We start from the raw sequence: 15,246 nt of genomic DNA, 5'->3' as shown, positions 1-15,246 counted from the left end.
CAAGTGGTGATTTGTGCTGATTTTAAAAGTTACAGTGTAAAGTTGTGTTACACCCATAACATTGATCTGAGTATTCGTAAGTATCCTGTTGGTTGATGACATGCCATTTTCTGTCGTGAATCTTGTACCCGGTTTCGTCAGAAAGATTACATATATTTTCCAAGCTTAGTAGCTGTGTGTGTGTCTGTTAGTCCTGCACGTGTCCTCTGCTTAGTCCCTTGATGTGCATCTAGTGCAGATGCCTGCAACCTTTGGCTCTGCAGGTGTTTTGGACTACAACTCCCATTGCCTCCCACCATGCACTGTGCTGGGAAGGGCAGATGGGAGTTGTAATCCAAACATGTGGACAGCCAAAGTTTGCAGACAACTGGTACTGATTTGTTTGTAAGATACCAACCACAGCACCAGGTTGGGGGGAGGAGGGGACCGGTTCACTCTGTTGTCAAGTTACCCGAATTCTGCTGCACTGTCACCTCATACGCTATGCCCAACATTGGGATAGTTGTGTTGTGAGGCGATACCTTTGTGACGCACTAAACGCCCTTTCGTCTTGTGTTTTTTAGTTGGAAGGAAGCAAGCTGCAGAAGGATCTGAGGACGTACCTAGCTTCTGTGAAAGGTAAGCTCCCCCCGGTCAAAGGCTCTTTGTTGACCCATTCGTCTGTACAAAGGTAGGATTCCTCTGGGTGGACAAGCCTGTTTTAAGGGCGCCAGATGACTTCAAGTAACCGGGCCACCACATTTCTGATTCTGGCCTTTCATTTCTTGGATAACCTTTATATGAATAGATTTCCTCTAAGCACTCAATGCCAAGGATTTGGATAATTAAATTATTGCACTAAAATAGTAGTGTGGCAATGACATGCAATGCTTCGCTCGGTATAGCCTCGGGCATGAATATACCTGTATATTTTGTTTTTATTTTTGTTATTTGAAAACGAGTAGAAAATATACCCCTGCAATAAAATCAATATTGGTAATTTTACTCTTATTAATAAATACATTAATCCTCCAATTCCTTTAATGAGTATGTCATTTAACGAGTTTTGGTCAAAACATAGAACAAATGTTAAAGAGCTCTATGCAACAAAGTGTATACATACATACGTAGTTAAACATACACAATGGCATTAATGCGATAAATGTTAACATCATGATGCAAAATGTGCCCTCTCCACTAGCCGTTGGCTGGTGAAAATTGAGATGATTAGTGACCTTTTATGGCTGGTAGAAGCTTGCAATTTGAGATTTTTACCCCAGTTAACTTAACCATGTTTAAAGGCAAGAGCGCAACACAGGACCGGGTTCCAAATCCTGCAAAAAAGAAAATGATCAAAGATCAACCAAAAAAAATTCTGAAAGCTTATCTAACAATCCATCAAAATAGCAGCATTAAGCTTCCCATCCCCGACTTTTCAGTTAATCTAGTCCTGCTACACAGATGTCTCATTTGACATAACTATTCATCGTTTGGCTCCAATTGATACGATTTTGAACAGTCCCTGATCTCCAGAGTGACGCATGACCTAGATGGGGAGAGAGCACAGAACGATTATATTTGCCCCTCCCAAGGGGAGAGGAAGGCTTTATGGACAGTGCCTAAAAGGGGCGCTCTGCAGTGTGGATCAATCCCAGTTTGAAAGAGTATTGCTAATGATGTTGCATGTTTTTGACCTGTAATCCAAGCACAAGGGTTTACGCAAGGCATGTGTTAAGTGTCCTCACATTTCTTTCTTGCCTCTGGTGAACAAGGTTGTTTCCGTTTAGATTTCATTTAATCTGATGATTAATATTAGAATTTTCTTTTTTAGTCATTGCCATTGGATCTGTATATTTTCTTCCCCTTGTTTTATTAAGGCCCCTGCATACTCCAGAAATGTTACCCTGCACCCCCAGCTCTTTAATAGTCCCTTAAAACCACATAGCTCCGGGTCACCTTGTCCACCCATCTCTCCCACGTCCTCCCTCCTTCGGCCCTCCTCCCCACACTGTCCGTTTTAGCGAGCTTCCTGCCCAAATCTGCTGCTGAACTTCTACACATCCTTCACAATGACAACCCTTCAACGCTCCAGTTGATCCCTTTGCACCACAAATTAAAGAATTGCACCCATCCCCTTTGCTCACCTCATCTCTTTCACCCAATTCAACCTACCAGGCTCCTCCTCTCAACTTCACCTACCTTCACTGCGCTGGATGCCTCTACATGCAAAATCGCTCTTTAAATGTGTGCTGCATGTCTAGAAATCCAGCCATGATCTTGACCCAGACTACCTCACTGAAGGCATCTGGCTGTACTCTCCCCATCGAACTCTCATCTCCTGGTCCCCTTCTGCCTCCTCCCGCTGGAATGCTTTCTCCTCTGGCCATCAAAGCAATTGCTTCAGTGGAAGCCTTAAGAATGAAGCTTAAGCTCCACGTGCTAACAATAGAAGGAGCCCTCCATACTCCCACACCCTCCTATCCCAACTAACCGCCTAACCCTCCTTTCATGCATTCTGCCCTCAGGACCTCTCTATGCAATATGTACATGCTGGTCTCAGTGCAATGTACTGTAATGTCCTCCAGTTGCTATGTTATGTTCCTGTATCGACCCCACCCCCCTTTCACCACCCATTTAAGTCATTCAATCTAACAATACTCTTCAGTAAAGGATTCTCACTGTAGGACTAGCTCTGCTCTGTTATTGCCTACTTTGTAAGTAGTTTCTTTTCTAATTGACACCCTGGTCTTAAATTCAGAATACAAGGATTTATCATTTTCCAATCCTATTAATCCTGATCCTCCTTAAATGCACATATTTTTTATAAGTTCACAACTGTTATTTGTTCCTGATCTCCGCCAGATCTCGTAAATATGAAGTGACCTATTCAGTAAACCCATGTTTGATCAACTACGCAGGTTAAGGAGATTGCCCTGAAGGCATATGAAGTGACCACGTTGTAATTTTACAATGCTTTACAAATATTCATGAAGATTATACACAAGTCTGACAATCCTTCAGTTCGTATTTTCTGAGGAAATATTGGTTGTTAAAACCTTTGCACAAATGTGCATGGGTCATTAGGCTTGAGAAGGACAGAAATGCAAATGAAAATCAATTTGGATCAATATGTCTGCACAAATGCTGAACATCACCTTCAAAATGATAGTTTTCTATTTTTGGGAGGCACCAGGCTTTCTCTAAGGGGGTCCAACAAAGTTCCTCTCGTCAATATGATGCCCTTCACCCAACCAAAGAAATGAAGTCAATATCAAATTGATTGATACAGAATCTACATACCTAATACATGCAGTAAGGTTTGAGATAAACCTTACAGGAGAGTCACCGTTCTTTCTGTAGATTTAGGTCCTAAAATAGACAATAGGTTTTGGTGAGCCTGAAACTGATTTGGCACCTTGGTCATAATTCACTGTATAATGATCACCTATATTTCACTTAAAACCCCCAGATATCAATTTGTGAGACAAATATCTTTCCACAGAATAGCAGCAGGTAGAACACCTAAAGATGGGTGTAGTTTTCAGTTTATTTTTGCAGAGTGTATCCAATATTTAGAGATCTTAGGGAATCCTATATTAGGGAAGGTATCGATTGCCTTGACGTTTTAATTCAAATCGCTGTCTGGTTTAAGAAATGTAGCCAACCTGGGCGTTCCAGTGCATTTTTCAAGTCCTGTTTCCATGGCAGCAGCCATTGATAGCCGTCCTGGATTTAATAATACAGGAGGCTGCTCTAGTGCAATAATAAGAGTGTAGACTGGACACCCCTGTTTCTGTTGCGCTGTACCTGGCCGAGCCTCCATGTATAAGCAGGCACCAGAGTACAGAGTGAGTAGTACATTGATGAACTGGGAGGAACAGGTAATTTCTGTAAAACGCACCAGGGAAACTCCAGTTCGGTATAGATCAAACTCCTCTAGGAAACAATGATTGCTAGAGGCCAACTCTGTTCTGGATGCTGCCAGGGAAGTAGACCCCCTAAAATGTTCTTCCATGCACATGACTGTTTTATTTTTGAAACCTGACTGCAATTTGCCTTGAGTCTCGAGGAGAATCATCAGAGACTTGACTGTAAACACTGCAAAAATAAACAGGAAATCTTCTGTATGCTATACTCGCTGCACGTTATACCCGCTGCTCTTCTGTTGGGTATATTGTGTCTTTTCCGACTGCAATTTGGCCTTGACAAGCGATGAGAATCGGCTGGCTAATGGTTTCATGTAGATTTTATCATTTGGATTTAAACGGCATCTAGGGCGACAAGACCCACAAAAGCCCCCATTAATCTTCAAGTGCACTGCAATCGTTCCTTTCTGAAAAGACATCAGCATCTCCATCCCTGCATAATCCAGAATTAACTGGCATATGTCCTATATATATTTCGTTCTGAAGCCCCTGCTCACCAGGAGGTTAAGCAATTAGGCAAAGATCGTATTTCATCATTTCTTTCAGAAACAAATCACATTATTTATTACCTGTTTGAAGAATTTGCCACAGCTGTATCCTCCTGTAGATCTGCTGTTAATGCATCACAGGATTCAATTATTCTTCCACGGGTTGTGGTCCGCGATTTAGTAAATACCTGATTTAAATTAAAATATTGCTTTATATTTGTGTGTTCCTAAAAATCAAGATTTCAGACACGAAACAATTCAAAACGAGACGGCTTGAGCTGTCCATTATCTAGTGCTTAATCATGGTTCGACCACCACTTTAATATTTAACATAACACAAAATGCTGGTCCAATTTTAAAATTCCAAGCCATTGGTCTAAATTAGTATGTTTATTATTTTTGTTTGAAGGTTCCACTGGGAGGGACTAATGGGCTTACATTTCCATCCCTCAAATGATACCCAGAAATGGGTCGAGTGTTCGGCGGAGACACAGTCCAGCAAAGATGTGTAGGCCACAGAGACTTGATTGTATGTTACACGGCAGCCTGTGAGGTTGAGCACTAAATAGGCCCTTCTCCCTCCTGTTTCCTCAAGCTGCGCTTAAGGGATTTTGGCAGTGATTGGTCTTTGATTCCCAGGAATGAAGGATGTACCGGGCTTGATTATTGACAATGTTATGAAGCTAGTTTCTAATATTTGCTATTGTGCAAGATACCATAACATAGGTGGTTAGGAACTACCTCACAGTCCCCCATCCCCTTTCTTCTCCAAAATAAATGCTTTCATGTTGGTGTATTGGGTTCACTTTCTTTGACCCATGATAGGATTACAGGGAGTCGATTCGATGCAATCGTCTCATCCAATAATAAACCCTTGAAATGTCTGTAATAGCAGCCCGGAACCCTTAGAACACAGGCTCCGAAACTTGAGCACCATTAGATGAGCCTTAGAAGTGAACCGAAATACTAAAAGATTCATGGTTTAAATTGACATCCACCTGAGACCTGTCAATTGGTTGACCGAGGAATTTCGAATATGCATATCCACCTCGACCAGACTGGATTCAGATATTCTGCAGCTTGTGGTTCCAAGCCTATCCCTCTGAATTGACTAACATTATCCCAATGTCTCCTTTGCATAGGAGTGGTTTGCCCATTTCCCTACTTGGCCCATAGAGGGACTGGTGTTCTTAAAGCATGAAGCTTTCTTGTACACAAACATGACCTCAAAACTTTCCTGCTCAGATGAGCAGTGAAAACCTTTATTCGGAGAAAGACATTTCTCCTTAGAGGAGTACAGGAATAAATGTACAGTGAATGTATCCAAAGTTTAAAACAATTGAATATTAAAGAAAAAAGTCAGAAGTGATGCAGCAAAGTGCAAGTAATCGAGAAGTTCCAGGAATAGCATGTCTCGCAAAAATGTCTGTTAGGACATAAGTGACTAGGGTAGAAGCTATTCTTCTCTTTGGGAGAGAAATCGGAAAGTAAAGTGCTGCAAAGCAATCATGGATCCCCACATTTCTTACTAAAGTAACAAATATTCAGACTTTACCATAAAGTGAGCCAAGTAACTGCACCTTTCATGTTCTGTCAGACCATGAACTCCAGGCTGCATGCATTCTGAGGCTGTACCATGTGCCTGCACTTGCTCCAGGGCAGGAGACTGTCTGGTCCATGGCCTTTCATACCCTAGCAGGTACCACTTCATCTTGTCTTGGGATTAAGTGGGCAGCAATGCCCCTTTTTATAGACCTTTTCCTTCATTCCCTTTACTCGCTGGCAATGGGCCAGTTGGAATAATCTAGGCCTCGGAATCTGTCTAGAAAACCCATCCTATGGATCTCCACACCTGGACCAGCCAACCACCGGGTCTAACGAGCCATAACAAAGTACCGTGACCCAGGGAAACAAATGCAAACGAACAAGTCCTACCACCCTCGATGGACAAGGAGCAGATCTTACTTTCAAGCTTATTAAATGGAGTACAGTGTTTGGTTGACTAAGCGCCTGATAGACATATTTTAATGTTCCTTTTATTCTTGCGTCAATAGATCATATTTGTTGCTTTACAAGGTGCACTCAACATTGTACTGTGGAGAGTTGTCGCTTGAATTCCTTTTGTTGTCCTTTTCCAATCATTCATTTTGTTCATTACCCCAGTGTTCCTCTCATAATTTTCTTCACGACAAATTATATTGGCGTCTTATATTGTTTAGCACCGTAATTGTCTTAAACTTCGACATGTTCACGTGTTTCACCACTGGCTCCTCAGGAGGGTTTTTGAAGTACTCTATTGCTATCAGTTGAGGCTTGTCCTCATTATCTCTTATTGCAAGTTATCTTTCCTCTCTGATTCAGTTCCAGAAAAGCTCTGGAAACAATAGTCCAGACAGGGTTCTACTCCATGCGCAATCCGCCAGTTTGTTTGGCCTTAGGAAAGCGATATGATGTACAGGCAACACACGACTCTGCTACAGAAGATGACATGAAATAAAAATCTAATTGATTATCAATCGCAATCGCTGGTATTTCATCAAAGTGCTCAGTTGCACGAAGCCCAGAAAGAATGTGTAATGTTCATTTCTCAGGCAGGCTTTGCAGAAATCTTTCCCCGCCCGTCGCCTCCATTTTGTGTGGTTTTGCTGCAATTTTGATGCACCTGAAATTGTGAATCTCTATACTGTACTTTGCAGAAGTTTGAATAATGTTTACTCCAACCTCTGGCTGAAGCAGGAATGGTAAGGGAATTTTAAAAAAAACAAAAGAAAATTAAAACTATGCCTCAAAGTCCAACTGTGATTTAATGTAACAAACCCACCTCCATTTATGAACAAAATCGCTATTTACACTGTCAAGAATCTGCTGTTTAGTTCAAATTAAATGTGGGTTCCCCCCGATTCCTGAGCACCTGTAATACAAGTGAACAATTGCAGTATGAAGAGTCTAATCCGGGCTACATAGCGAAAAGCATTACACAACACAAGCATTTTCTCTAGTAACAGGGGAAAGTCTGCACAAGTGCATGCACCTGGTGCTTGACTGGCAATGAAAAGGACTTTGGCTTTGTAGATCTTTAATATTCACATCCATGGGGGGTGGGGGTCAGCCAATCCGATTCCTTGGATCGCAGCCCAAAAAGCTGATCTCAGTCCGTGTTTCATGGAACCTGGAGGCTGCTTACCCCCAACCTGTCCATATTTTTTGGTTCCTCACACCCCACTTAACAATTTTCTGCCCCAATGGATTCTCAGCCGCCGCGCTGATGCAACCGCTCCGTGGCCGACATGGAAATGGAAGAGGGGCTTTGTATGGAGCCCCACCTTCCACATCCATTGCGGCTATCTGGCCACAGTATTTTCATTCAATGAAAGGGATGCTTCACGCGTCCTGTTCGTTGAGTGACCATCCTTTTTTTTATTTTCTTTTGTTTTTTGTACTTTTTTTAACACCTTGGGTTTCCGGAAGGGTAGCCCGGGGTGCTAATAGGCCTTAAGACCTCTCTGGCAGGCCGGCTCGGGTATTATCGACCCGGGAACCCTTGTTAAAAGCACTCGCTGATGTCTTAACGCTATTTTAAAGCTTCTTTCAATATAGATTTTTTTTTTTTTTTTAGTGTAGTGAATTGTGGCTCCATTGATTTGTTCCTTTTTTAAAATCTGATTATTTCCTTTTGTGACCCCTAAGTAGCAGAACAATTTACCTCTACAAAGGCTTTAGCCATCAGTACTGGCCCTGACTCGCATGTCATTTTGCCGAAACACCTTTACATGCGTTTTTAGTAGGGTTCACTTTAAGGTCTCGAGTACACAAGAATTAATTCATCTTTTATAACGCGCTTAATACCGAAGACCAGTCTGTAAACATGGGACCGGGATTCTAAGCTGTGTTGCTCTGCGTTGTCTTGCTTCCAAGAGAAACACGTTGACTCTGAGCTATTCTCCCGGCCCATTGCCCACCTTTTGGGCATATGGTCCATTAATGCTAAATCCTTTGCATGGGCCACTGCCGGCGAGCGATCCTTATGCATTTCAGCAAGTACATACACTACTGCAATAGGCATCTGCATTTTCTTTGAGTTGTACTACAGTTTAGATCTATGACGATAGATAAATGTCATCTGTGACTTGAATCCTAGATACCGAACACCACCCTGGGCTGCGGTGCACGCATCACCTAACACATCCATATCTTTTACAGCTTTAACTGTATGTATATTTTTGCGTGACTTAAAAATTCTATAATCTAATATAAGATTTCTAAAGCTATTGGACTAGCAGTTGCAAGAGGCAGAATGAAGGGGCCGCGTTGCAAACCCTGATTTCAATCAAGCCATTGATGACTGAGAACGCCTGCCCATTAGTTTCTGTCTTGGTGCCTGTGGAGGTGATGTAATACAATTGGTTCGAGTGACTCAGAATGGGGCTCGTAGCTGGGAGATGAGGACAGTGGTCGCTGGAGACCGGCCACCCCCAAAGTTACATCAGTCGCCTTGCAGCCAAATAGGACTTGAGTGCCCCATGGCTCTGCTCTGCTCTGTGATCTCTTCAATGGTGAGACTGGGTGCAGTGTTTGGGATGATTACAATAGCTCTCTATTTGAGGTAAGCTTTGGTCGATCAGATAAGTTGACTATTCAGTGACTCATTTGATGATCCTTTCTCTTCCGGGAGGAAAGACTGACTTGGAATTTGTAAAAAAATATATATATATACATCCGAAAACTGTACGCTCAAGCTCAGCACTCTGGCTCACCTGGTGAAGTTTCTTTCCACCTGAAGGTTGGAAGTAAGATTTTAGATTACTGGAAATTAATGTCATTTCCCCTGGAGCCAAGGCAGTGATGGAACGACCTGAAGTTCAGGAAAAAAAATGAAATCCCTTCTGTTCAGGAAGTTTTTACAACAGGAATAAACAAATATTTGACCACAGGGAAGGGAGGTCAGCCAATCGGATGGCTGGAAAAGCGACCCAGAACAGAGCCCATGTCCCTCCTTTCCCACCCACCCCCAAAGACATCCAAACCCTTCCTCGTGCCCACTCCCTTCGTCCCCACTTATCTGCTTGACCGGAGCTTTGTGCTCTGGTCCCACACTCCTCCCGTCCGTGGTCTCCGTGTAAATAGAAACTTGTCCAAGCCCCTTTTTCTAGGGTGGTATTATTTTTTTATTTTGTACAGGAGATTAATCTTGCACAACATGCACAGAGCCCATGTCCTGTAAAAAAACTATTTGCAATCACCTCAGCTCATGGGGGCGCACAGGGCAGGTGACGGCCCGGAGCCCTCACTTCGATCGGGCCTACCTAGGCTCGTGCTGGTGGTCTGTTACCGGCACCCTGTACGCCCGCTTGGTCAGGGGTGATTGCTACAATCTTGTCCCGTTGCGACTCGTTCCTTTCCCTACGCTTAATCACAGCCCACTTACCCCCTTACCGTTCTACATTTTGCCTTCACATAAGGGCTGGAGTGTGCCACCCAGATCAGCGCTTTTCATGCCTTTGCCCTTTTTCGGCCCCCATTTTTTTTTCTCATTACTTCTTTTTGCACCTGTGGTCTCCAGCTTCTCTCCCCCTTCCCCCGCCTTCCTCCCCTTGCTTCAACACCCACGCTTTTCTGTCCCCCTTTTTTCGTCCTTTGTGCCCTGAGGTGTCCTGCACACCTGCAGGACATTATGAAATGCCTTGATGGAAACGTTCTGCCCTGGCGGTTTGCGGTCCTTGTCCTAAATGGTTTGGATGGGTTATGCGACTGCTTGCTAACCTTCGTGAATATAATCCATATTTACCATCACATCTCTGGCAACCTAGGAATGTTTTCCAGTTGCTAGTGTTGTGCACAGTCTTTCTCCCGTGTTCCCCACTAACTTGCCCTCCACCGTTTAAGGTGGGATCTGAATGTGGCTGAAGGGTTTAGCTGTGACAGTGCCCTGGCGTGTACCCTTCTATTTTACCCTCTCAGCCACTTTCCCTTCTCTTAGCCAGGTACCGAATGCGGCCCCAGGCTTTATCTGCGACTTTCTGTGACTTCCATTCCCCTCCCACCTGTCTCTCCATGTGTTTTAAAGCAATGAATAAATTGCAGTGCAGCACATTATAAAACACCAAAATAAACTAAAATAAGTGAACTCTTAGGATAAACCTAAGAAAAAGCAGTGGTCGGGCTGGAGGGTATAATGGTCTAACCTTGAGTTCAGGCTAAACTCCCGACACAGTTGTCAATAGACACCCCATTGGGCAATTTAATTATTTCAATTTAACCCCTTAAGTGCCAAGGATGAGTATGCTCGTCCTTTTTGCATAGACTTGCATTATAGCCTGGCACTTTTTAAATGCTCAACTGGTATAAATGAAGTGGGCACATACAGTGAAGGTTCTTTCCAAGGAGGGGTGAGTGTAGGTGCAGAGAACTACCTTCCAGCAAGTCTTGTAGGCAAACCTAGTAATACCCTAATTTATAACAACCTGTAGTTGCATTTTGGAGGACCATGAACGTTGGCACTCACATGCTGTGTTGTCCCCCTACAAGCAATTTGAAATGGCCACAAGGCAGAGCAGGCAAGGAAAGAGTAAAAGCGAGGCAAACACACTTTTTACTCTTTAGTTTTTCCACTCCGTCTCATGGAAATGTAAACGCTGATGGCAAATGCGCTTTGCAGCTGGTATTTGTAATGGATTCCCCCCTGATCAATAGCAGGTGCCAATGCGAGGTGGGTTTCATAGGCATGCATTTGTTGTACACCTGCCGTCGTACAACGAGGCCCACTCAAGAGTCCGAGGAGGAAGGCACGGCAGAGATCTTGTCTCGGCTTCATGCCCCTCCTCAGTCTTGTCGGTGCCCCAAAATGGGGCAGAGCGTTAAATGGAAGCATAAACGCAACACAACCTGATTTTGTGCCCCCATTTAATTATGCGCCCCATGCATAATGAGGTTGTGAGTATTTTCACGGTTGAGTGTTGTGGCGGGTCGGAAGGAGGAGTTGGACACATGGAGGACATTATTCAGTATCTTCAATGAAATTATAGATGATGAAAGGCCAACTTTCCCTATTACTAGAGGGAATTTCCTACCTAACGGAACTAAAGGTGCTTGTTAATGTGTCCCCCGTCCAAACTAACTCTATCTGACCCTACCAATATATCTAACTAAATTAAATAGGCCAGGAGACTGTCATGTTTGCCTGGTCTTTTCTTCTCAGTCTCTTTACAACTTTCTCTGTGGTACAGATATTGCTTAACATATTCTCCTGAATAGTCTCCGAGATCAAGTCTTGTAGTTCTTCAAAGACACTCTTGGTTCTCGTGCTTTCTGTGGCCCTCTACATAGAATGTTTTCTCGGGCGGTGGTGCCTCACAATTTTGTCAACCCTTGTAGATTCTTCCCAGTCTTTAAATGTAGGATTTCATGAGTTGAGGTCATCTTGACCCTTTTTAGGCTTTCTTTGTAATTAATTCTGTCTTAGACTCTTTCCTCTTTTTATTTTGTTAATTTGACAGTTGAATTTCCTGTATCTCATTATGTGGTTGTGTCTCCAGTCTTCCACTGTGAAGGTGTAGGGAATCTTCCATTCCTCCCCAGGGATTTATTTCCTGTCTGTTCCACACCTCGGTTGGGTAAACCCCTTTTGTATATTATCTTCACTTCTCTTGTCAACTGGATTCCCTTTTAATATTTGGTCTTCGGGACTGGGATGGGTTTCTCTCTTCTTGTAATAACCCTCTTCCTCAACAGTTATTTGTTACTTGTTTTCTCTGCTTTTTTACAATTCCAATTACACAGTTTTGTGTTTACCTTCTTGTCCTTGGAACTGGGATGAGTTTCTTCAGATCGATAACGATGCCCCAGGGGCCTCCCGCTTCTCTTGTTTCCTGTGGTACCTTTCTGTCTGCAGGGGAAGGTGGCTAGTCTCTGCTATCCCTTTGGTATGCTTTCTCGCTCTCCTCGCTCGTTGGCTTCCCATTCTCGGTTCCTCGTCCGGTCCCTGCCGTACTCTGGCACGGGTGGTCGGACCCTACCGTTGCTTCCTGCAATGGTGATCTTGGCATTGTTGTTCGGGCATCCTGCCCACCACCCTGCACTTGTGGCCACACCACCACCGGATACTGTGTTCCTTCTTTCCTTGCATCTGCAGACGCCGGGCCTCTGGCATTTTGTACAGGCATTCTCGGCCTTGTTCAATGTTGCTCCATCTCCACAAGGGCGTGATGTCTGAGGGCTTCCACTGCGCACAAGGCCTTCTTTCTCTTCGGACTCGTCCCAGTAAAATATACATCTCTTGTTAAAGGGACATCTTCCTTTTCTTTTCTACATGGGTTTTCCTTATTGCATTGCCTTCAGCCAAATGAAAAGATGTCACATTTTTCGTTATAATAGGCAGTCCCATGTATGCAGCTATGGAGCAGGCCCACTTCCCTAGCCTCACAGGGGGAGTCTCCCCCTTGGTGAGAAGTGACGAATACCTGCGATTCATCACAGTTTACAGCGTGGAAGAGCTAAGTGTCAGATTGTTGGTGGGGAATGCCTTTGTGGTGCATGCTTCAGTCAACTACACCCTCATAACCACAAAACTGCATGAACACGACCCACCTACCTTGGTTGTTCCTGGATGCCTGATTTATAACACCCAGGTTAACCCAAACCAGGCAATGGTGGAAACAAGTTGTGGACAGGAAAGGGGACGTTGAGAACACCTGAAAGGAGTGAAAGGAGTTTGGGGAGAACTGTTGGGATAGTTGGGGGGGGGGGGGGATTTCTTGGAACAATGTAGTAGTTTTCTGGCACATAAGAATAGCAGCCCATGTAAAGACTAGCATATACTTAACATGCCCGAAGGCAAAGCCCAACATAAGCGTTCCCTTCAGCACGTGAAGACATGACAACACAAACAATGTGTGGAACACACTAAAGTTTTGAATCGTCCTTCACCTAACCCCAGCCAGTATTTAGGTTCTAAAATCTCTCACTATGTAACCAAAAGTCCAACAATGGGGTATTCCGGCCACGAGTAGGCTTTTGCCTGTCTTAGTAAGTTCCAACCACCTAGGCTCTGATAGTCGATTCATACTTAGCAGGCCTTGACCATAACCTAATCTGTGGAATAAACCAACGGAATGCGTTAACTTCACACAATCCCCCAAAATCACAGTTAGGAATGTTCTGCGTCCCCCCCTGGGCAGTTATAAGCACTTTACTGAGGCCCCTGATACCGTGGAACTCTGAGGCTAACAAACTTGCTGTGAATGCTGAAGCATGATGGGGTGGTGCGCAATTAGGGAAGTGAAGGAGCCGTAGCCTACAGCTCCCAGAAAACTCAGTGGTGTGATTGCCAGCAATTGGTACCGCTCACTAGCGTCAAGCGCAGGGGAAACCCGCTCACTGACTGGGAGCTCCGGCGTGCACCACTCCCGTTAACCTTCGCGTGATGCGAGTGTCTCAATCACTGGTCTCGTGTTGTGGGTGGGGCCTTGTGTTTGTCGAGTTCCTGCAATATGGCGGATCACCAAGAACTCTGGGAAATGTGTCTCATATTGCACCACGCCCTTGACATTTCCAGTATTAGCCACAACCTTTCCCATGCCATGCCCAGGACGGGAGTGGATCTGCACCACTCCCATCTGATGCTTGCCACTTGGGACACTTTTTGTGAAATCTAATGTTGTCTAATGGAACTACCGACTGCTCGCGTGGCTCGTCTCCTGTGCGGTCCTATTTCTTAGCAGGCTGGGACGTGTAGGCCCGTGCTTATGATGGGAACTGTATGAAGGACTGGAATAAGGAAACTCGTAACATGGGGCAAGATGGCGGCTATTGGAGGCTATTCATGCTGGCCTGACTTTGTATTTATTTTTGTTTTCTTTGGACTGATATGTGGAACCGTATCGCTACCTTATACCTATTGTCAGCCAGTTGGGTGTTAGAGGTGCAGTTCAAACCCCAGGACGCTTGCTTTTGCATTTTTGTTGTAGATTTACTGTCTTCATTTGCATACGCAGAATTACAAACCCCAAAATGCAAATTGATGTGTGCTAAAATGCCAGAATGGCGCAAACGCCAAATCCTGAATCTGAGACATGCATAGAATTCTACTTTACTGTGTGCAGGGAGAGGCGGACCTCAGTTTTGATGACTTTTTGGTGTGCTCCTTTAACCAATCCAACCTTGTCCCTTTTGCCTTCCTCCTTTCATTGGCTGCAGCAATGCATGACGCCTCCAAGAAGCTGACGGAATGCTTGCAAGAGGTGTACGAGCCCGAATGGCCGCGAAGAGACGAGACGAACAAAATCGCAGAGGTGAGCTTGCTTTTGGTCACGTGGGCGTACCTGGGAGGTTTTGCTGTCGTTCATTGATAACGTCCACCTGTAGAGATGATTTGCATGTAAATTTACAGATGTGGGGGGGGGGGGGGGAAACATCTCACCAAACCATCCTTCAAGCACTGAACGTTTGCGGAATACACAAATGTATATTTCAGAATTGTATTTGTGTGAATGGTGGGGTCAAGGGGTGTTCACTGTGGACGATATAATCAAAGTGTGGTCTGGGGAAAAATGTTAATTACTGCACAGAAGTTTTTCTTAGATGCCTCTTGAAGAAAAGTGTGCATTTTGTGACTGGGCACAGCGGATCGCTGCATGCCTCCTTCATTCTTTTATTTATTTTTTCAAGGTTATTGATCGTGTTGGTGAAAGCAATACTCCTGGACACACTATTTGTAAATAAGTCTACAAAATGTTTTATTAAATGGAAAGCTCAGGCTACCAGAATTTTCATTATACCTCGTTTTGCTTTTAACGGTGGGTAACCCAGGGTAATGGCTAGCATACTGGATTCAGCGGTAGGAAAAGCATGATGAGTTA

General features: G+C 44.1%; 1 protein-coding gene across 19 annotated transcripts in view; it reads left to right on the top strand.

Annotated features, from left to right (window-relative positions):
• BIN1 (bridging integrator 1) overlaps window positions 1-15,246 on the top strand; it is a 508,669-nt gene that overhangs the window by 204,509 nt on the left and 288,914 nt on the right. For all 19 annotated transcript variants that reach the window (XM_069616790.1, XM_069616788.1, XM_069616789.1 and 16 more), the window contains exons 3-4: window positions 564-618; window positions 14,585-14,679. In XM_069616790.1, coding sequence (XP_069472891.1) covers window positions 564-618; window positions 14,585-14,679 — 150 coding nt within the window. The remainder of the gene's footprint in view (window positions 1-563; window positions 619-14,584; window positions 14,680-15,246) is intronic.

Source organism: Ambystoma mexicanum, chromosome 9 (assembly GCF_040938575.1).
Source record: "Ambystoma mexicanum isolate Mex_15411 chromosome 9, UKY_AmexF1_1, whole genome shotgun sequence".
Lineage (NCBI taxonomy): Eukaryota > Metazoa > Chordata > Amphibia > Caudata > Ambystomatidae > Ambystoma > Ambystoma mexicanum.
Note: the sequence above shows the minus strand (reverse complement) of the source record. Positions and strands in the feature narration are given on the sequence as shown.